The following is a 21,838-nucleotide window of genomic DNA, read 5'->3' as shown; positions in this document are numbered from 1 at the left end:
TTGAACGATGTGCGTAATTCCAGTCCATATAATACAGTATAATACAATACAGTAATAAAAGATTAGCCTACTGGAGCTAAGTTCATTTATTTAACCAAGAGAGCATATAGCTAGCTACATCTATGGGCTTTTATATTTTTCTGTCGTGCGTAAAGTGCACTAGCCTATATCATATTTGTTGGATAACGGCACAATCATTTGGGCTTTTTTGGGCTTGGGCACATTAAATGTCTTTTAATGTAGGGCTCAAAAAATGTATTTAATATATGTCTCATCAGGCTTAGGTTTGAATTGTTATGCCGCTCAAAGCGATAATCAAATCCAGACATATGTGTATGCTTTATAATGCTTTTGAATGACACTTCCGGTTTTGGCGGGAAATAATGGGTTACCCGGAAGAAAAGTGATTTATTCTCTGGATGGAACACCAGAAAATATTCAACCCTACTTGAGGGCAACGATGTGCAGTAGAGGGTTAGGCTATTTTGGCATTCTGAATAACCGTTAAGTTTGATGTCAACAAGTGAATGCGAAGGACTTGTTTACGGCCATCACCCAAGCCTAACATAATTTCACACTGCTTGACTGGGAGAATAGGAGCTATCCACATTCCCAACAGGGGAAAGGCTCAACGCATGTTTTATCAGCAAATAGCATTACAACTGAGGCATAAAGAACATTCCAAGGCCATGTGTTCACACACACACACACTCCCCCAGTGCTGCAACGCTGGTGTATAACGGAGTATCATGTCGAAGCAAAACAATGGTCAACAATAAGGGCTTGTTAAAAATGAGCAATGGAGTCATCTGGCTTGCCCTTACAGTTTAAAAGAATGGCTCCAAATAAAGACCTCTTGTTTTCAAAATGTCCGCCTATGTCAAGAACCACAGACCAATGGATAGCCTAGATTAGCAATAGCATTACATTTGGTAACTTATGATCAACACGTCAACATAAGTTGATTGATGGACTGTACATTTCTTGCAATCATTGCATTTTAAAGTGCTGTTACTGAAGTTGTAGGCCTCCAAGGCTATTTTTGACATCGTGGATGAAGCATACTGCATGTAGGCCTAGTTGATAGTGAATCTAGGGCCTAGCAGGCTTTTTGTTAGTCAACAAACACAACCCCACACACTGTCCTCTTTTAGTTTTTGTTCTTACAAGTCTGGCACGGGCCCCATGGTTCGAGCGGACTGTGTGTGTGTTTGTCTGGGTCAAGCAGCTGGTTGCTAAGGAGCTGGCGTGCAGGCTCCCACGGGGGGGTTGTTGTGGTGGAAGGAGGGAACCGGGGAGGGGACAGCCACGACAAAGCAGCCTTTCATGCATCCCTCCCTCCTCCCTCACTCGCCTGTCCTCACCAGTGTATTTTAGGAGCGGCCCCCCGTTCCTCTCTGTACTCTCTATATTTAAATATAGCTGCTGCTAACACACTTGGGTTTTTTCCTCTCTCGCGAGAGGGGACTCGGTTACTTTCTTCGCCCTCTCTCCGCCTCAACTGTGTTCTGTGGTGTGTGTGAACGGACCCAAAATATCCCTCTGCCGGAGCTAGAGGCCTGAGGCTAGCCCCTGATAACTCTGGCCAACTTTCCAGACGTTTCTATGGAGAGGTGGTTGGCACACTGAGTCCAGGCTAACACTGGGGTTGTTCCATGTCAATTCAGCAAGCAGTGACAACCACCATCTCTGATTGTTTGGAAATAGTTTCTGTAGTTAGAATCAAATCAAATTGTATTTGCCACATGCGCCGAATACAACAGGTGTAGACATTACAGTGAAATGCTTACTTGCAAGCCCTTAACCAACAATGCATTTTTTGATAAAAATAAATAAAAGTTAAGTAAAAAAAATGTAGGCAAATAACTAAAGAGCAGCAGTAAAATAAAATAACAGTAGGGAGGCTATATACAGGGGGGTACCGATGCAGAGTCAATGTGTGGGGGCACCGGCTAGTCGAGGTAATTGAGTTAAAGTGACTATGCATGAATAATAAACAGAGTAGTAGCAGCAGCGTAAAAGAGGGGGGTGGGGATGGGGGGGCAGTGCAAGTAGTCCGGGTAGCAATGTATTCTTATAAGCGTCCGGGTTAGAGTCCCGCTCCTTGAAAGAGGCAGCTCTACCCTTTAGCTCAGTGCGGTTGTTGCCTGTAATCCATGGCTTCTGGTTGGGGTATGTACGTACGGTCACTATGGGGACGACGTCATCAATGCACTTATTGATGAAGCCAGTGACTGATGTGGTGTACTCCTCAATGCTATCTGAAGAATCCCGGAACATATTCCAGTCTCTGCTAGCAAAACAGTCCTGTAGCTTAGCATCTGCATCATCTGACCACTTTTTTATTAACAAAGTCACTGGTGCTTCCTGCTTTAGTTTTTGCTTATAAGCAGGAATCAGGAGGAGAGAGTTATGGTCAGATTTGCCAAATGGAGGTCAAGGGAGAGCTTTGTATGCGTCTCTGTGTGTGGAGTAAAGGTGGTCTAGAGTTTTTTTTCCTGTGGTTGCACATTTTAACATGCTGGTAGAAATGAGGTAGAACGGGTTTAAGTTTCCCTGCATTAAAGTCCCCGGCCACTAGGAGCCTACTTCTGGATGAGCGTTTTCCTGTTTACTTATGGCCTTATACAGCTCATTCAGTGCAATATTAATGCCAGCATCGGTTTGTGGTGGTAAATAGACAGCTACGAAAAATATAGATGAAAACTCTCTTGGTAAATAGTGTGGTCTACAGCTTATCATGAGATACTCTACCTCAGGCGAGCAAAACCTCGAGACTTCCTTAGTATTAGATTTTGTGCACAAGCTGTTGTTTACAAATATACACAGATCGCCACCCCTTGTCTTACCGGAGTCAGCCGTTCTATCCTGCCGATGTAGCGTATATCCCGTCAGCTGTATGTTGTCCATGTTGTCGTTCAGCCACGACTCGGTGAAACATAAGATATTAAATGTTTTAATGTCCAATTGGTAGGATAACCGGAATCTTATGTCGTCCAATTTGTTCTCAAATGATTGAACATTGGCTAATAGGATTGATGGAATAGGCAGTTTTCTCGCTCGCCGTCGGATCCTTAAAAGGCACCACGGCCTACGTCCACGATATCTCCGTCTCTTTCTCATGCGAATGACGGGGATTTGGGCCTTGTCGGGTGTCTGTATGATATCCTTCGCGTCCGGCTCGTTGAAGAAACAATCTTCGTCCAATACGAGGTGAGTAATCGCTGTCCTGATATCCAGAAGCTCTTTTTGGTCATAAGAATGGTGGCAGAAACATTTATGTACAGAATAAATTACAAATAATGCGAAAAAACATACAATAGTACAATTGGTTACAGGGCTGTAAAACGCAGCCGCATAAGATTAGCGTTCCTGCAACATTTATTTTGTTGAAATATAATTTGATCTCAGAAAATAAGCTGGTTGATTCCACCCAAATTGGACATTGTAATTAATTGGATTCATATAATAATATGATACCAACAGGCTAGGAGACATTCATTCTACAAGCCATCAGACTGCTGAACACTTGAACTGGACTGACCACCTGCTCTAATTCTCTGCACCTTAACGCACATGCACTCACTCATGCACATACCCACATATATACAGTGCATTCGGAAAGTATTCAAACACCTTCCCTTTTCCCTCATTTTGTTACGTTACAGCCTTATTATAAAATGGATGGGGGGGAAAAATCCTCATCAATCTACACACAATACCCCATAATGACAAAGCGAAAACAGGTTTTTAGATTTCTTTGCAAATGTATTAAAAATTAAAAACTATACTTTATTTACATAAGTATTCAGACCCTTTTGCTATGAGACTTGTGCTTAGGTGCATCCTGTTTCCATTGATCATCCTTGAGAGGTTTCTACAACTTGAATGGAGTCCACCTGTAAATTCAATTGATTGGACATGATTTGGAAAGGCACACACCTGTCTATATAAGGTCTCACAGTTGACAGTGCATGTCAGAGCAAAAACCAACCCATGAGGTCAAAGGAATTGTCCGTAGAGCTCCATGACAGGATTGATCTGGGGAAGAGTACCAAAAAATGTCTGCAGCATTGAAGGTCCCCAAGAACACAGTGGTCTCCATCATTCTTAAATGGAAGAAGTTTGGAACCACCAAGACTCTTCCTAGAGCTGGCCACCCGGTCAAACTGAGCAATCGGGGGAGAGGGGCCTTGGTCAAGGAGGTGACCAAGAACCAGATGGTCACTCTGACAGAGCTCCAGAGTTCCTCTGTGGAGATGGGAGAACCTTCCAGAAGGACAACCACCTCTGCAGCACTCCACCAACCAGGCCTTTTATGGTAGTGGCCAGACGGAAGCCACTCCTCAGTAAAAGGCAAACGATAGCCCGCTTGGAGTTTTCCAAAAGGCACCTAAAGGACTCTGACCATGAAAAACAAGATTCTTTGGTCTGATGAAACCAAGACAGAACACTTTGGCCTGAATGCCAAGCATCACTTCTGGAGGAAACCAGGCACCATCCCAGGGTGAAGCATGGTGGTGGCAGCATCATGCTGCATGGATGTTTTTCAGCCGCAGGGACTGGAAGACTAGTCAGGATCGAGGGAAAGATGAACGGACAAAGTACAGAGAGATCCTTGATGTAAACCTGCTCCAGAGCGCTCAGGACCTCAGACTGGGGCGAAGGTTAATCTTCCAACAGGACAATGACCCTAAGCACACAGCCAAGACAACACAGGAGTGGCTTCAGAACAAGTCTCTGAATGTCCTTGAGTGGCCCAGCCAGAGCCCAGATTTGAACCTGATCTAATATCTTTGGGGAGACCTGAAAATAGCTGTGGAGCGACATTCCCCATCCAACCTGACAGAGCTTGAGAGGATCTGCAGAGAAGAATGGGAAAAACTCCTCAAATACAGGTGTGCCAAGCTTGTAGCGTCATACCCAAGAAGACGCGAGGCTGTAATCGTTACCAAAGGTGCTTCAACAAAGTACTGAGTAAAGGGTCTGAATACTTATGTAAATGGTATATTTCAGCTTTTAACATTTCTAAAAACCTGTTTTTGCTTTGTCATTGTTGTGCGTAGATTGATGAGGGGGGAAAACAATTTAATCCATTGAAGAATACGGCTGTAACGTAACAGTGGAAAAAGTCAAGGGGTCTGAATACTTTCCGAATGCACTGTATACACAGTGTACAAAACATTAGGAATACCTGCTCTTTCTATTACATAGACTGATCAGGTGAATCCAGGTGAAAGCTATGATCCCTTACTGATGTCACCTGTTCAATCCACTTCAATCAGTTTAGATCAGGGGTGTCAAATTCATTTTAGCTCAGGGGCCACATGGAGGAAATCTATTCCCAAGTGGGCCGGACCGGAAAAATCATGGTGTATATATAACTTAAAAACAACAACTTCAGATTGTTTTCTTTGTTTTAATACGATCAACATACAACATAAAGCTGGAGCCTGAGGACAGTGTGTCCAAAATAGTACAAGCACAACATCACTATTAATCATAAAACACGTCAAGTTTATTTGAAAATTCTAAAGAAAAAAAACACACAATGCCTCAGTGATTAACAGAACTGTTTCACAGAACTATATCAGGGTGTCATTTCTCAGGCAGAAATGTAGATAAAAATAATGAAATCCTGTTCCCCAAACAAGTGCAAGAACCACAGAGTCAAGAATAGGTTAAATATACAAATAAAATAAAATCAATTAAAAACAATAGCACATCAACATATAAACATAAAACTGGAGCCTGAGGACAGTGTCCAAAAGCACAACATCACTATTAATCATAAAACACCAAGTTATTTGAAAGTTCTGAGGACAAAGAACACACAAACACACAATGCCTCAGTGATTCACAGAAGTATATCACAGATCACAGAACTATATCAGGGTGTCATTTCTCAGGCAGAAATGTAGATAAAAATAATGAAATCCTGTTCCCCAAACAAGTGCAAGAACCACAGAGTCAAGAATAGGTTAAATATACAAATAAAATAAAATCAATTAAAAACAATAGCACATCAACATAAAAACATATAAACATACATCTGAAAGCGTTGCTCAAACTCCCGTAACAGTCCCGTTATTTTATCTTTGAACCGCTTCATGTCTGCCACATGTTGGGTCGCGCACACATTTTTCAGACAGGGGAAGTGAGCTGCATCACCACCGGCAAGTTGCGTCTCCCACAATGACAGCTTAAACTTGAAAGAACGTATGCTGTCATAATACTGCGTGACAACTTTGTTGCGCCCTTGCAGCTGTTTGTTGAAGTTATTCAGGTGCTCTGTAACATCCACCATAAATGCAAGGTCCTGCATCCATTCTGCGGAATGAAATTCTAACACTGGTTTGCCCTTTTCTTCCATGAACTGTTCAATTTCTTCTCGTAAATCAAAGAAACGCCTCAGCACAGCACCTCGGCTTAACCATCTTACCTCAGTGTGGTATGGCAGGCCATAGATGTGGTCTTTCTCTCTGAGAAGGCTGTCAAACTGACGGTGATTCAGGCTTCTGGATCGGATGAAATTAACAGTTTGGATGACCACCTTCATGACGTTATCCATCTTTAATGACTTGCAACACAAAGCCTCCTGGTGCAAAATACAGTGAAAAGTCAAAAAATCACGTCCTCCATATGCAGATTGCACTTTCTCTCTGAACTTTGTCACAACGCCTGCTTTTTTCCCGATCATTGAGGGTGCACCATCTGTAGCCAGGCTGACAGCGCGGGACCAGTCCACTCCGACCCTGTCCAGCGCGCCGACGAGTGCGGTAAAAATATCAGCTGCTGTCGTTGTATCTGTCATCGGCACCAACTCCACGAACTCCTCGGTGACGGTCAATGTGTCATCAACTCCGCGGATGAAAATGGCCAGTTGTGCAACATCTGTAATGTCCGTGCTTTCATCAATTGCAACCTAAAACGCAATAAATGACTTTACTTTTTGCTTCAACTGGCTGTCCAAATCCACTGAAAGATCGGAAATCCTGTCTGCAACTGTGTTTCTTGTCAGGCTGATATTTGCAAAAGCCAGCCGCTTTTCAGGGCACACAATCTCCGCTGCCTTCATCATGCATGTTTTTACAAATTCATCCTCACTAAATGGTTTTGAAGCCACTGCGATTTCATTAGCAATGAGGTAGCTAGCTTTCACTGCAGCGTCACTGATGTCTCGGCTGTGAGTAAACACAGACTGCTGTTTCTTCAGACCCGCCAACCGTTCATTCACCTTCTCTCATCTCCGCTGTCCTTGAAAGTTGTCATATTTGTCGGCATGAAGACTCACATAGTGTCGACGAAGGTTATATTCTTTCAGCATAAATAGGATGACCATTTTTCTTGGAACACTCTGCACTCTGCGTCCACTTTTCTCTTTTTTGACAGAGACATATTGGGGCAATGAGGGTGCCAAAGCACATAATGTTAAAAGTAGAAGCCGTAATAAATATCGTGCTTGACCTACTTGCTTGACCTACTTGCTCTGCCCCGGTATAAACAGTTTGCTTGCTTAACACAATTGCTATTGCGCCATCCAGTGGACGCAATTGGAACAGCAGTTTATTTCATTGAAAAATTGCAGCGCATTTTTATACTTTACAAAATAATAATTATTATTATTATTTGTAAAAAAAAAAAAAAATCAAAATCATCTCGCGGGCCGGATTAAACCCGTTTGCGGGCCTGATCCGGCCCGCAGGCCGGACGTTTGACACCCCTGGTTTAGATGAAGGGGTTGAGACGGGTTACAGAAGGTTTTTTAAGCCTTGAGACAATTGACATAGATTATGTGTGTGCCATTCAGAGGATGAATGGGCAAGACAAAATATTTAAGTGCCCATTGAACAGGTAGTAACTGCCAGGTGCACCGTGGTCAACTGCAACGCTGTCGGGTTTTTCACGGTCAACAGTTTCCCGTGTGTATCAAGAATGGTCCACCACACAAAGGACATCCAGCCAATTTGACACAACTGTGGGATAGTTCACCCAAATTACAAAATTACATATTGGTTTCCTTACCCTGTAAGCAGTCTATGGACAAGGTACACTACATGATCAAAAGTATGTGGACACTTGCTCGTCGAACATCATATTCTAAAATCATGGGCATTAATATGGAGTTGGTCCCCCCTTTGCTGCTATAACAGCCTCCGTTCTACTGGGAAGTCTTTCCACTAGATGTTGGAACATTGCTGCGGGGACTTGCTTCCATTCAGCCGCGAGCATTAGTGAGGTCGGGCACTGATGTTGGACGATTAGGCCTGGCTCGCAGTCTGCGTTCCAATTCATCCCAAAGGTGTTCGACAGGGTTGAGGTAAGGGCTCTGTGCAGGACAGTCAAGTTCTTCCACACTGATCTCGAAAACCATTTCTGTATGGACCTCGCTTTGTGCGCATGGGCATTGCCATGCAGAAACAGGAAAGGACCTTCCCCAAACTGTTGTAACAAAGTTGGAAGAACGGAATTGTCTAGAATGTCATTGTATGCTGTAGCTTTAAGATTTCCCATCACTGGAACTAAGGGGCCTAGCCCGAACCATGAAGTGTGATTCATCACTTGAACGCATTTCCACTGCTCCAGAGTCCAATGTCGCCGAGCTTTACACCACTTCAGCCGACGCTTAGCATTGCGCATTGGTAATCTTAGGCTTGTGTGCGGCTGCTCGGCCATGGAAACCCATTTCATAAAGCTCCCGACTAACAGTTCTTGTGCTGATGTTGCTTCCAGAGGCAGTTTTGGAACGCGGTAGTGAGTGTTGCAACCGACGAGAGAGAATTTTTACGCACTATGCGCTTCAGCACTCGCCAGTCCCGTTCTGTGAGCTTGTGTGGCCTACCACTTCGCGGCTGAGCCGTTGTTGCTCGTAGATGTTTACACTTCACAATAACAGCACTTAAAGTTGACCGGGGCAGCTCTAGCAGGGCATACATTTTACAAATTGTCTTGTTGGAAAGGTGGCATCCCTATGACGGTTACATGTTGAAAGTCACTGTCTTCAGTAAGGCCATCCTACTGCCAGTGTTTGTCTATGGAAATTGCATGGCTGTGTGCTCGATTTTTATACACCGGCTGAAATAGCCGTATCCACTAATTTGAAGGGGTGTCCACATACTTTTGTATATATAGTGTATGACTGCAGCCCATGCTTTGGTTTTGTTTACCTGGCTAACTTTTTAGCGTTTGTGGCACAAATCCATTGCAAGTCAATGGTACCTGTATTAGGATTTTCTTGCTTCATATCCAAATCATCTATAAGTAACATCATTGAGTTACACAATAGATTTGTTGATACTTTAGGATGATTTGAACATGAATCGTGACAATGCTAACATAGGTACCAGTGACTTGCATTGTATTTGTGCCATAAACGGTGACCAACAAAACCAAAGCATGGGTTGCTGTCGAACCTTGTCAATAAACTGCTTACAGGATAAGCAAATGCTGTAATTTTGTCATTTTAGTGAAGTATCCCTTTAACATTGAGGGAGGGGCGGGAATCTTCAAACTTTTTTCACCTAATAGCAGCAATTGCACCATCTAGAATCTGGAAATATCAGGATGTAGGATGGGACATCAACCTAACAACTTCAATGACACATTTCTCTGAACAGGGGGAAAAAACATCATTACATAGGATGAAGAAACAATACTCCTAGCCGCAGCTCCATACTTCTTGTCAGACACAGAACTGATACTATATAGTCGTTGTTGGGGTGGGATTGATGTGGGGCATCAGTGGGTGGCTTTTGACCACTCCTTTGGATTCCTTATGTCTAACTCATTGTTAGAAAAAAAGTTTGGTCCAAATTGGATGTTGGGTACAATATTTATTGAATATTGTATGAATCCTGTAAATTAAATTGGCCAATAGATGGGTTAGCTGACAACGTCATGAAAACAATGTGCACGCTTCCATGGGGCAGAAGTCAGTATGTTGTTGTGAGTCTGGATGGCCAGATTGCTAGCAAGAATGACAAACTGCCATGTGGGGAATCGTAAGTGGCTCGTTTCATCTTGTACTTATTATTATTATTATACCATGTCTTGCTTTGACTGATTTCATGTCAATGCTAATTCGGCTAAAATTCGCTAGCTAACTAACCAACAACTGTACCGATGTGTTTGAGACAAGCGCTCATTGTGCAAATTGATTTCTGTTTTCAATAAAATTGGAGACTAAATATCGCTTACATGTTGTCAACAATCTAAGCCAACCCCATCTGTTTTGCCCCCATATTTGCACACGTGTCGGTTTTGTTGCCAAACATGGATGCAATCAATTAGCTTAATTTCTCAGAGATCAAATTATATTTAAACAAAATAATGTTTCAGGAATACTAATCTTATCTGTTTCTAACAACAGAAACTATTTCAGAACAATCTGTGATGGTGTGTGTCGAAATCCTCTTGTGCTTTTTGAGTTGGAACAACCCACTGAAAATATGGAACTGTGGTATTAACAGCTGGTCAAGTGAAGCACTTGTATGAGGCCATAAACAAAGTTATGAACTTTCAAACTGAAGTTGTACAACCACATTTGTCATTTACTGTTCGCTGCTCTGGCACCCCAATGGTGGAACAAGCTCCCTCACGACGCCAGGACAGCGGAGTCACTCACCACCTTCCGGAGACACTTGAAACCCCACCTCTTTAAGGAATACCTGGGATAGGATAAAGTAATCCTTCTACCCCCCCTTACCCCACCCCAAAGGAAAAAATAAAAAAAAATACATATTGTAAAGTGGTTATCCCACTGGCTATAAGGTGAATGCACCAATTTGTAAGTCGCTCTGGATAAGAGCGTCTGCTAAATGACGTAAATGATTTAAAACTGTTGATTAGTACGTTCTTTTAAGTAAAGCTTCAGTTTTGATTTTAATGCTTTTTCCTTTGCTTTACATCCAATTGTGTTTATCACCAAAGCAAAGGACACATTTCCCCCATGTTATTTGTGAACATATTCCCCCGACTTGTTTGACTGTGCCCAAGGCCTAACCTCTGACTCAACTCAGTCTCACTCCATGTCCTTCTGGTGGACATTAGTGGAATAACCAAAACATTTCCCCCATTTTCACTTCAGCAGGAGCAGAACACGTACCCGACCGCATCGCACGGCCCTGGACCCGGCAACGCCATGGCGGGTAACCACGGCAACACTGCCTACCTGTCGGGACAGGCAGCGGTGGCGGCGGCTCTGAAGCAGCAGCAGCAGCAACAGCAGCAACAGCAGCAGTTGATGGAGCAGCAGAAACAGTTCCTACTGGGCCAGAGGCAGCAGCAGATCATGGCCCAACAGGTAAATGCCTGGGGTCAAGGGTCATGTACTGCAGGTTCTTGGGTACTTACTAGGAATAATTTTGGTTTAGGATCAGGGTCTAGGAGCAGATTTACCACACCTTCAATCCTAACCACAAAATAAAAAGAGAACACCGGCTTTGTGGCTTATTCACACAACTGGTTTCAACTTTGATTATGACTACCGGCATGCAGAGTCTGATACAGGATCTCTGTCTATTCTACCTGTCTGGACTTGTAAGTGCTGCAAGGCCCTGAGTAAGAAGTATTCTACATGGTATCTATTTCAAACATAAACACAAGGGGGAGCCATTTGTCTGCATGTATTTGTGTGTATTGTGAATTGTTAGATACTACTGCACTGTTGGAGCTAGGAACACAAGCATTTATGCACAATATGTGTATGTCACCAATACAATTTGATTTGTAGAAGTGGCTTATATGACAGTTTTGCAGTAGGTGCTTTTATCTCTGATTCGTCTATAAGAGAATGTATGGGGAGGAATGTCACGTGTATATGCATGTATAACATGTGCATTCTCTAATATGTATGGTTTCTGAATTTCAGGAGAAGCAGCGTCAGCAGCAGGAGCAGCAGCTCCAGAGGCACCTGACCCGGCCCCCTCCCCAGTACCAGGACCAACAGAACCAGCAACCTGTAGCACAGAACAACCCCTTCCAGCAGCAGCAGGTCGCCCAGTTTACAGGTAAATAAGACCCTACATCACCAGCCGTTAACCCTAATGTAGCAACACCTGATTCTAATAATTAGCAGGTTGATAAGATGAATGGGTTGGAGCGAAAACCTACAGGAGGGTAGCTCTCCAGGAACAGGGTTGGGCAACCCTGCTTTATGGATTTCAAACTATTTTAATTGTTTTAAGCATTGGCTAGATCAGGGGTGTCAAACTCATTTTAGCTCAGGGGCCACATGGAGGAAAATCTATTCCCAAGTGGGCCGGACCGGAAAAATCATGGTGTATATATAACTTAAAAACAACAACTTCAGATTGTTTTCTTTGTTTTAATACGATCAACATACAACATAAAGCTGGAGCCTGAGGACAGTGTGTCCAAAATAGTACAAGCACAACATCACTATTAATCATAAAACACAAGTTTATTTGAAAATTCTAAAGAAAAAGAACACACAAACACACAATGCCTCAGGGATTAACAGAACTGTTTCACAGATCACAGAACTATATCAGGGTGTCATTTCTCAGGCAGAAATGTAGATAAAAATAATGAAATCCTGTTCCCCAAACAAGTGCAAGAACCAGAGTCAAGAATAGGTTAAATATACAAATAAAATAAAATCAATTAAAAACAATAGCACATCAACATAAAAACATATAAACATAAATCTGAAAGCGATGCTCAAACTCCCGTAACAGTCCCGTTATTTTATCTTTGAACCGCTTCATGTCTGCCACATGTTGGGTCGCGCACACATTTTTCAGACAGGGGAAGTGAGCTGCATCACCACCGGCAAGTTGCGTCTCCCACAATGACAGCTTCAACTTGAAAGAACGTATGCTGTCATAATACTGCGTGACAACTTTGTTGCACCCTTGCAGCTGTTTGTTCAAGTTATTCAGGTGCTCTGTAACATCCACCATAAATGCAAGGTCCTGCATCCATTCTGCGGAATGAAATTCTAACACTGGTTTGCCCTTTTCTTCCATGAACTGTTCAATTTCTTCTCGTAAATCAAAGAAACGCCTCAGCACAGCACCTCGGCTTAACCATCTTACCTCGGTGTGGTATGGCAGGCCATAGATGTGGTCTTTCTCTCTGAGAAGGCTGTCAAACTGACGGTGACTCAGGCTTCTGGATCGGATGAAATTAACAGTTTGGATGACCACCTTCATGACGTTATCCATCTTTAATGACTTGCAACACAAAGCCTCCTGGTGCAAAATACAGTGAAAAGTCAAAAAATCACGTCCTCCATTTGCAGATTGCACTTTTTCTCTGAACTTTGTCACAACGCCTGCTTTTTTCCCGATCATTGAGGGCGCACCATCTGTAGCCAGGCTGACAGCGCGGGACCAGTCCACTCCGACCCTGTCCAGCGCGCCGACGAGTGCGGTAAAAATATCAGCTGCTGTCGTATCTGTCATCGGCACCAACTCCACGAACTCCTCGGTGACGGTCAATGTGTCATCAACTCCGCGGATGAAAATGGCCAGTTGTGCAACATCTGTAATGTCCGTGCTTTCATCAATTGCAACCGAAAACGCAATAAATGACTTTACTTTTTGCTTCAACTGGCTGTCCAAATCCACTGAAAGATCGGAAATCCTGTCTGCAACTGTGTTTCTTGTCAGGCTGATATTTGCAAAAGCCTGCCGCTTTTCAGGGCACACAATCTCCGCTGCCTTCATCATGCATGTTTTTACAAATTCACCCTCACTAAATGGTTTTGAAGCCACTGCGATTTCATTAGCAATGAGGTAGCTAGCTTTCACTGCAGCGTCACTGATGTCTCGGCTGTGAGTAAACACAGACTGCTGTTTCTTCAGACCCGCCAACAGTTCATTCACCTTCCCTCATCTCCGCTGTCCTTGAAAGTTGTCATATTTGTCGGCATGAAGACTCACATAGTGGCGACGAAGGTTATATTCTTTCAGCACTGCAACATGCTCTGAACACACCAAACATACAGCTTTCCCATTCAATTCCGTGAATAAATAGGATGACCATTTTTCTTGGAACACTCTGCACTCTGCGTCCACTTTTCTCTTTTTTGACAGAGACATATTGTGGCAATGAGGGTGCCAAAGCACATAATGTTAAAAGTAGAAGCCGTAATAAATATCGCGGGCAAAACAAAGTAGCTCATTGGCTGCACGTGCTTGATCTACTTGCTCTGCCCCGGTATAAACAGTTTGCTTGCTTAACACAATTGCTATTGCGCCATCCAGTGGACGCAATTGGAACAGCAGTTTATTTTATTGAAAAATTGCAGCGCATTTTTATACTTTACAAAAAAAGTTTGACACCCCTGGGCTAGATGTTGTTTCCTCCCTATTTTGCCATATTCTTTACACCCATTACACTAGGTAAGTGTGTTTTTTGTTTTGTTTTTGACCCAAAAGGTTTTGGAATTTTCCTGTGACCCAGCTGAATAAACAGGCATAATCCAGTAATTTGCCACAGCCCAAAACAAACCGACCATGACCGATGTAAGAACCTGGTCTATGGGGTTAGGGCAGGGTTTCTCAAACTCAGTCCTCGGAACCCCAAGGGGTGCACGTTTTGGTTTTTGCCATAGCACTACACAGCTGATTCAAATAATCAACTAATCATCAAGCTTTGATAATTTAAATCAGCTGTGTAGTGTTAGGGCAAAAACCAAAACGTGCATAGAGTTTGGGAAACGCTGGGTTAGGGGTAAGAGGGTGATTTTGGAACAGGTATACACCTCAGCCACAGCTAAACTCTACCAGTGCTTACACTTCCATTTCAATTGAATAGGAACCTTTGGGAAATGTCTGGTCGTGTGGAAGGTTTACTCAAATGATGTGACTCACACAGAACAACTCTTTGTTTGGCAGTAAACAAATAAACCTCACTAGTGCAAATATTGCTTACCGTGAATCATTTGAATGGCAAACTAGTAATAGGGTCTAACGTGTTATTTAGTCTCTAAATACATTTGCCCTTTGTTCTGTGTCTTTTAGAGAGAACTGCTGTCTCAATGGTTGCTTTCCTTGCCTCCTTTGATTCCATAATGGCATGAAAATAATGTGGTAGACCCTGTCGATTCCTTCCTGCTATCTGCGTTCATGAAAGAATGGTGACACAGACATGGAGCCATTTAAGAATATTGAGAGAGAGATTTGGTCTTCTATAATGAGCATATTGATTAAGATTGCATATTCCATAAGGATTACACATATTTGTATAATTCAAAGGTTAGCTTTTCAGTTTGTCTTCATGTAACTCAAAGCTTCTTTTGCTTCTCGCTGCAGGTTCTTCTCAGCCAATGGGCAACGTGGGCTCGCTGGGAGGCCCCGCCCCCGGAGCTCAGCGAATGTTCCCCCAGACGCAACAAGGCATGATGGGCATGACCATGGGCCAACAGGGGGGTGGTGGCCCCACCCCTGGCGCCCTCCCTGCCGCCAGCCAGGCCGACATGAGCCTCTCCTCTTGCGGGGGCGTTATGGACTCTGCCTTACAGCAGCAGGTACTCTACAGTAACATGAACATGCACCCCTCCCAGCAAAGTTCAATGCAGAGGCAGCCCGTAGGCAACATGGGCGCCCCCTACAGACAGAACATGCTAGCCCAGCAGCAGCACCTCAAAAACCAGCCCAATGCCGCCCTGCTGAAACAACAGCAGCAGCAGTTAGCCAGACTACCCGGCGGCAACATGCCCAATGTTATGCCCAACACCATGCAGAGTGCCCAGAGCCAAGCCTGGCAGCAGCAGCAGCACCAGGGCTTGCAGCAAGCCATGGGTGCCCAGCAAACGCCTTCCAGCAACGGAGGTCTCCCGCCCAATTCCTTTGTCAACTCCAACGCCTTCCACATGCAGCAGCAGACCCGCATGCCCAACAAGATGCCTGTTGGCAACACCCCCTTTGGCGCCAATGCCAACAGCAGGCCCATGGGCACCATGAACGCTGCCCAGCAACAGATGATGCAGCAGGCCCAGCAAAGGACTGCAGCCAACCCCCAAGTTTCCCTTGGGCAGCCCTTAGGGCAAGTCTTACCCAATCAGCAACAGACTCAACAGCAACAGGGTTCCCAAGGCCAGGGGGTGTTACCGGAACTGGGGGCCTTCAGTCAGCCGCAGGGGGGGCATTCGGTCAGCCAGGGGCTCCAGTGCAGCCAGCAGGGCTACCAGATCAACAGAACTGCCAACCAACAACAGCAGCAGCAGCAGTTGCCGTTTGGCTACAACACTGGGTCAGGGGCTAGCGGTCTGCCCAGCTTCCCTGGGGAGAGTGACCTGGTGGACTCTCTGCTGAAAGGACAGAGCACGCAGGAGTGGATGGACGATCTGGATGAGCTCTTAGCCAGCCATCACTGATGATTTTGATGAACGGGTGCTCAATAGTCTATAGTGGCTTCCTCTCCTCCATCTGCGCCAATGTTAAAGAGACGGACGGGTGAGAGCAAGTGCCTGCTAGGCATCCATCTTCCATGTTGTGTTCACGTTGCCGTTTCCGATCAGTAGATTAAGACCGAGGAGATGAGGAGAGAAAGCCACTTCAGACGATGAATTGTTGAGAGTGTAAGTTGGTGTATGAGTTCCAAGCCAATTGCCAATGAAGTGCAATTAAATGCAGGAACAGCGTGGGTTAGTAATGGAATCCTGTTACTGTTCTGACACTGCTAAGATACTGTCATTCTCAGTATTGTGTGTACTGTGTATATACGAGGTGTATATAATGTTAGGAGAATTAATGGATGGTAATGATGGTGCACAGGGCCAAAACCCCTGTGTTGATTCCTATTGGAGTATTTTTTCCCAGGGCTCGAAGATGTTTAGAGAACTCTACTACTACTATTACTACTACTACTGAACCTGTGGCTCAGTACTAAACCACTGAATCAAGGGTGAACCGAACGCTCCACACACACACCCTCTTCTGCTTTGTTTGAAGTTGCGGCCTTCAATGCAAATGTATGCTCTGTGTAGCAGAGGTGGCCTAGTAATACATTCCCCCCTATGTAAAAGGTTGGTGGTGATACACAAGAGTGTTTGTTCACGGTCTGCTCATAAACAGACCTGTGCCATCTCTCCCTTACTTTCAAACCAATGACTAGGTGTGCTAAGGAGACTCAACTGTGGCGGCCATATTTGTTCGGTTAGCCAGTGCCCATTAGTTGTTAAGTGGGGACCCATATGTTTAACTGTCTGTAGTCTTTGTTTTGAAGAAGAGACCAGACTGTTTCTCTGTTTAGAGTTGTGCAATGACCCCCCCTATGTAGGAAGGTAACAAATGGGGACCTAGTCCCCACATCTCACACATACACTTTTGAGTGATGTCTCTAAAATGGTCTCCCTTTAGGTTCCTTACCATCTTTGACCAGGTTACACACTAAAATCACTGTCTTTATTAAATATCCAGTCCACTGTAATTTCAATAACCAAGCTAAAAGAGAAGATAATGTATGGATTTGTCTTTAGTCATGAAGCTTTTATTTTATGTAAGTGGAAAACATTGCCTTAAGACACATTGCAGCCATTATTTTTGCCATACCCTTGAATGACAGTACAGCCTCTCTTGAGTTGGGATATTTGAATTTTTCCATCCTCGTTTGTGTCAGGGGCTACTTGTAAATTTGTGTATATCTTTTTTTTTGTATGCATTTTCCTGTTGTTTTGGAGAAGATATAGCTTATTTTTATATGTATATTGCAGCGGATCTTTGTAAGTATTTTATACTTTTAATATGGTTCTCTGTAAAACAAGAGTATTATGTGAATATAGTTCTTTAGAAACGGACTCTGCGTTTTGTCTTTGTATTTTTGTGTGAGTGTGTGAATTATAACTAGCTAGCATTACAGTATTAATATTAAGTGCCAACGTAAGGTGGGAGTAAAATCCTGTCCAACATTGAATTCACATTACAGTTAATCATGATGGTTGATTCCTTTCTTCCATCTCTTTTCTTGTCCTTTCTTGTAATTATTTTTGCATCGTATAGCACAGGAAAGGGGAGCTCTAGTCTTCGGGGGCCTGATGGATGAGTCGACACACTTTTGCCCCAGCCCTAGCTGACACACACCTGACTCCAAGTATCAAAAGATCATGGTGTCTAGTTTAGAAAGTAGTATGTTTAAACAGATGTAATGGCTAGGGCAAACGTGTGACTGATATTAATCAGGCCACCGAGGGTTACTCATCCCTGAAATGGCATAGGATCTATGCTGATATCATAGCTAGACATGCACTGCATTTCGGAAAGTATTCAGATTTTTTACATTTGTCATTTAGCAGACACTCTTATCCAGAGCGACTTACAAATTGGTGCATTCAACTTAGGATAGCCAGTGGGACAACCAACTTTTTTTTTTTGTAGTGGGGGGGGTAAAAGGATTAGTGGCAGGTAGCTTAGTGGTTAAGAGCGTTGTGCCCGTAACCGAAAGGTCGCTGGTTCTAATCCCCGAGTCGCCTAGGTGAAAAATCTGTTGATGTGCCTTTGAGCAAGGCACTTAACCCTAATCGCTCCTGTAAGTCGCTCTGGATAAGAGCGTCTGCTAAATGACTTTTAAAAAATAAATAAAAAATAGGATTACTGTTATACTATTCCAGGTATTCCTTAAAGAGGTAGGGTTTCAAGTGTCTCTGGAAGGTGGTCAGTGACTCCGCTGTCCTGGCGTTGTGGGGGAGCTTGTTCCACCATTGGGGTGCCAGAGCAGTGAATAGCTTTGACTGGGCTGAGCGGGAACTGTGCTTCCGTAGAGGTAGGGGGGCTAGCAGGCCAGAGGTGGATGAACGTAGTGCCCTCGTTTGGGTGTAGGGTCTGATCAGAGCCTGAAGGTAAGGAGGTGCCGTTCCCCTCACAGCTCCGTAGGCAAGCACCATGGTTTTGTAGTAGATGCGAGCTTCAACTGGAAGCCAGTGGAGTGTGCGGAGTAGCGGGGTGACATGAGAGAACTTGGGAAGGTTGAACACCAGACAGGCTGCAGCGTTCTGGATAAGTTGTAGGGGTTTAATGGCACAGGTAGGGAGCCCAGCCAACAGCGAGTTGCAGTAATCCAGACGGGAGATGACAAGTGCCTGGATTAGGACCTGTGCCGCTTTCTGTGTAAGGTAGGGTTGTACTCTGCAAATGTTGTAGAGCATGAACCTGCAGGATCGGGTCACCGCTTTGATGTTAGTGGAGAACGACAGGGTGTTGTCCAGGGTCACGCCAAGGTTCCTTGCACTCTGGGAGGAGGACACAGTGGAGTTGTCAACCGTGATGGCGAGATCATGGAACGGGCAGTCTTTCCCCGGGAGGAAGAGCAGCTCCGTCTTGCCGAGGTTCAGCTTGAGGTGGTGATCCGACATCCACACTGATATGTCCGCCAGACATGCAGAGATGCGATTCACCACCTGGTTATCTGAAGGGGGAAAGGAGAATATGAATTGTGTGTCGTCTGCGTAGCAATGATAAGAGAGACCATGTGAGGATATGACAGAGCCAAGTTACTTTGTGTATAGAGAGAATAGGAGAGGGCCTAGAACTGAGCCCTGGGGGACACCAGTGGTGAGAGCACGTGGTGCAGAGACAGATTCTCGCCACGCCACCTGGTAGGAGCGACCTGTCGGGTAGGACGCAATCCAAGAGTGAGCAGTGCCAGAGATGCCCAACACGGAGAGGGTGGAGAGGAGGATCTGATGGTTCACAGTATCAAAGGCAGCAGATAGGTCTAGAAGGAGAAGAGGAGAGAGAGTTAGCTTTAGCAGTGCGGAGAGCCTGTGTGACACAGAGAAGAGCAGTCTCAGTTGAATGACCAGTCTTGAAACCTGACTGGTTTGGATCAAGAAGGTAATTCTGAGAGAGATAGCAGGAGAGTTGGCTAGAGACGGCACGCTCAAGAGTTTGAGAGAAAAGAAAGAAGGGATACTGGTCTGTAGTTGTTGACATCGGAGGGATTGAGTGTAGGTTTTTTGAGGAGGGGTGCAACTCTCGCTCTCGAAGACTGAAGGGACATAGCCAGCGGTCAAGGTTGAGTTGATGAGCGAGGTGAGGTAAGGGAGAAGGTCTCTGGAAATGGTCTGGAGAAGAGAAGAGGGGATAGGGTCAAGCGGGCAGGTTGTTGGGCGGCCGGCCATCACAAGTCGCAAGATTTCATCTGGAGAGAGAGGGGAGAAAGAAGTCAAAGCATAGGGTAGGGCAGCGTGAGCAGGACCAGCGGTGTCATTTGACTTAATAAATGAGGATCGGATGTTGTTAACCTTCTTTTCAAAATGGTTGATGAAGTCATCCACAGAGAGGGAGGAGGGAGGGGGAGGAGGAGGAGGATTCAGCAGGGAGGAGAAGGTGGCAACGAGCTTCCTAGGGTTAGAGGCAGAGGCTTGAAATTGAAAGTGGTAGAAAGTGGCTTTAGCAGCAGAAACAGAGGAAGAAAATGTAAATCCTGTGACTTTATCCACATTTTGTTACGTTACAGCCTTATTCTAAAATTGATTAAATAGTTTTTTCCACTCCTAAATCTACACACAATACCCCATAAAGACAAAGCAAAAATATGTTTTTATAAATTTTAGCAGATTTATAAAAAATTAAAAGCTGAAATATCACATTTACATAAATATTCTGACCCTTTACTCAGTACTTTGTTGAAGGACCTTTGGCAGCGATTACAGCCTCAAGTCTTCTTGGGTATGACGCTACAAGCTTGGCACACCTGTATTTGGCGAGTTTCTCCCATTCTTCTCTCAAGCTCTGTCAGGCTGGATGGGGAGCATCGCTGCACAGCTATTTTCAGGTCTCACCAGAGATGTTTCATTAGGTTCAAGTCCGGGCTCTGGCTGGACCACTCAAGGACATTCAGAGACTTGTCCCGAAGCCACTCCTGCGTTGCCTTGGCTGTGTGCTTAGGGTTGTTGTCCTGTTGGAAGTTGAACCTTTGCCCCAGTCTGAGGTCCTGAGCGCTCTGGAGCAGGTTTTCATCAAGGATCTCTCTGTATTTTGCTCCGTTCATCTTTCCCTCGATCCTGACTAGTCTCCCAGTCCCTGCCGCTGAAAAACATCCCCACAGCATGCTGCCACCACCATGCTTCACCGTAGGGGTGGTGCCAGGTTTCCTCCCGACATGATGCTTGGCATTCAGGCCAAAGAGTTCAATCTTCATCAGCCCAGAGAATCTTGTTTCTCATTGTCTGAGTCCTTCAGGTGCCTTTTGGCAAACTCCAAGCGGGCTGTCATGTGCCTTTTACTGAGGAGTGGCTTCCGAAATCTGGCCACTCTACCATAAAGGCCTGATTTGGTGGAGTGCTGCAGAGATTGTTGTCCTTCTGGAAGGTTCTCCCATCTCCACAGACTAACTCAGAAGCTCTGTCAGAGTGACCATCAGGTTCTTGGTCACCTCCCTGACCAAGTCCCTTCTCCCCCGATTGCTCAGTTTGGCCGGGCAGCCAGCTCTAGGAAGAGTCTTGGTGGTTCCTAACTTCTTCCATTTAAGAATGATGGAGGACACTGTGTTCTTGGGGACCTTCAATGCTGCAGAAATGTTTTGGTATCCTTCCCCAGATCTGTGCCTCGACACAATCCTGTCTCGCAGCTCTAGGGACCATTCCTTTGACCTCATGACTTGGTTTTTGCTCTGACATGCACTGTCAACTGTTGGACCTTATATGGACAGGTGTGTGCCTTTCCAAATCATGTCCAATCAATTGAATTTACCACAGGTAGACTCCAATCAAGTTGTAGAAACATCTCAAGGATGATCAATGGAAACAGGATGCACCTTGAGCTCAATTTCGAGTCTCATAGCAAAGGGTCTGAATACTTGTGTAAATAAGGTATTTCTGTTTTAAATTTTTTATACATTTGTAAAAATCTCTAAAAACCAGTTTTTGCTT

General features: G+C 44.5%; 1 protein-coding gene across 3 annotated transcripts in view; it reads left to right on the top strand.

Annotated features, from left to right (window-relative positions):
- The window catches only part of maml1 (mastermind-like transcriptional coactivator 1), a 40,335-nt gene extending 22,569 nt beyond the window's left edge, over positions 1-17,766 (top strand). For all 3 annotated transcript variants that reach the window (XM_084147160.1, XM_084147159.1, XM_084147158.1), the window contains 3 exons: positions 11,087-11,302; positions 11,870-12,008; positions 15,282-17,766. In XM_084147160.1, the coding sequence (XP_084003286.1) occupies positions 11,087-11,302; positions 11,870-12,008; positions 15,282-16,345 (1,419 nt within the window). In that variant the 3' untranslated portion in view covers positions 16,346-17,766. The remainder of the gene's footprint in view (positions 1-11,086; positions 11,303-11,869; positions 12,009-15,281) is intronic.
- Positions 17,767-21,838: the final 4,072 nt, after the last annotated feature.

This window comes from Coregonus lavaretus (genome assembly GCF_964263955.1).
Source record: "Coregonus lavaretus genome assembly, chromosome: 29".
In the NCBI taxonomy this organism is placed as follows: Eukaryota; Metazoa; Chordata; class Actinopteri; order Salmoniformes; family Salmonidae; genus Coregonus; species Coregonus lavaretus.
The sequence above is the reverse complement of the archived record's forward strand: the minus strand, read 5'-3'. Positions and strand labels throughout refer to the sequence as shown.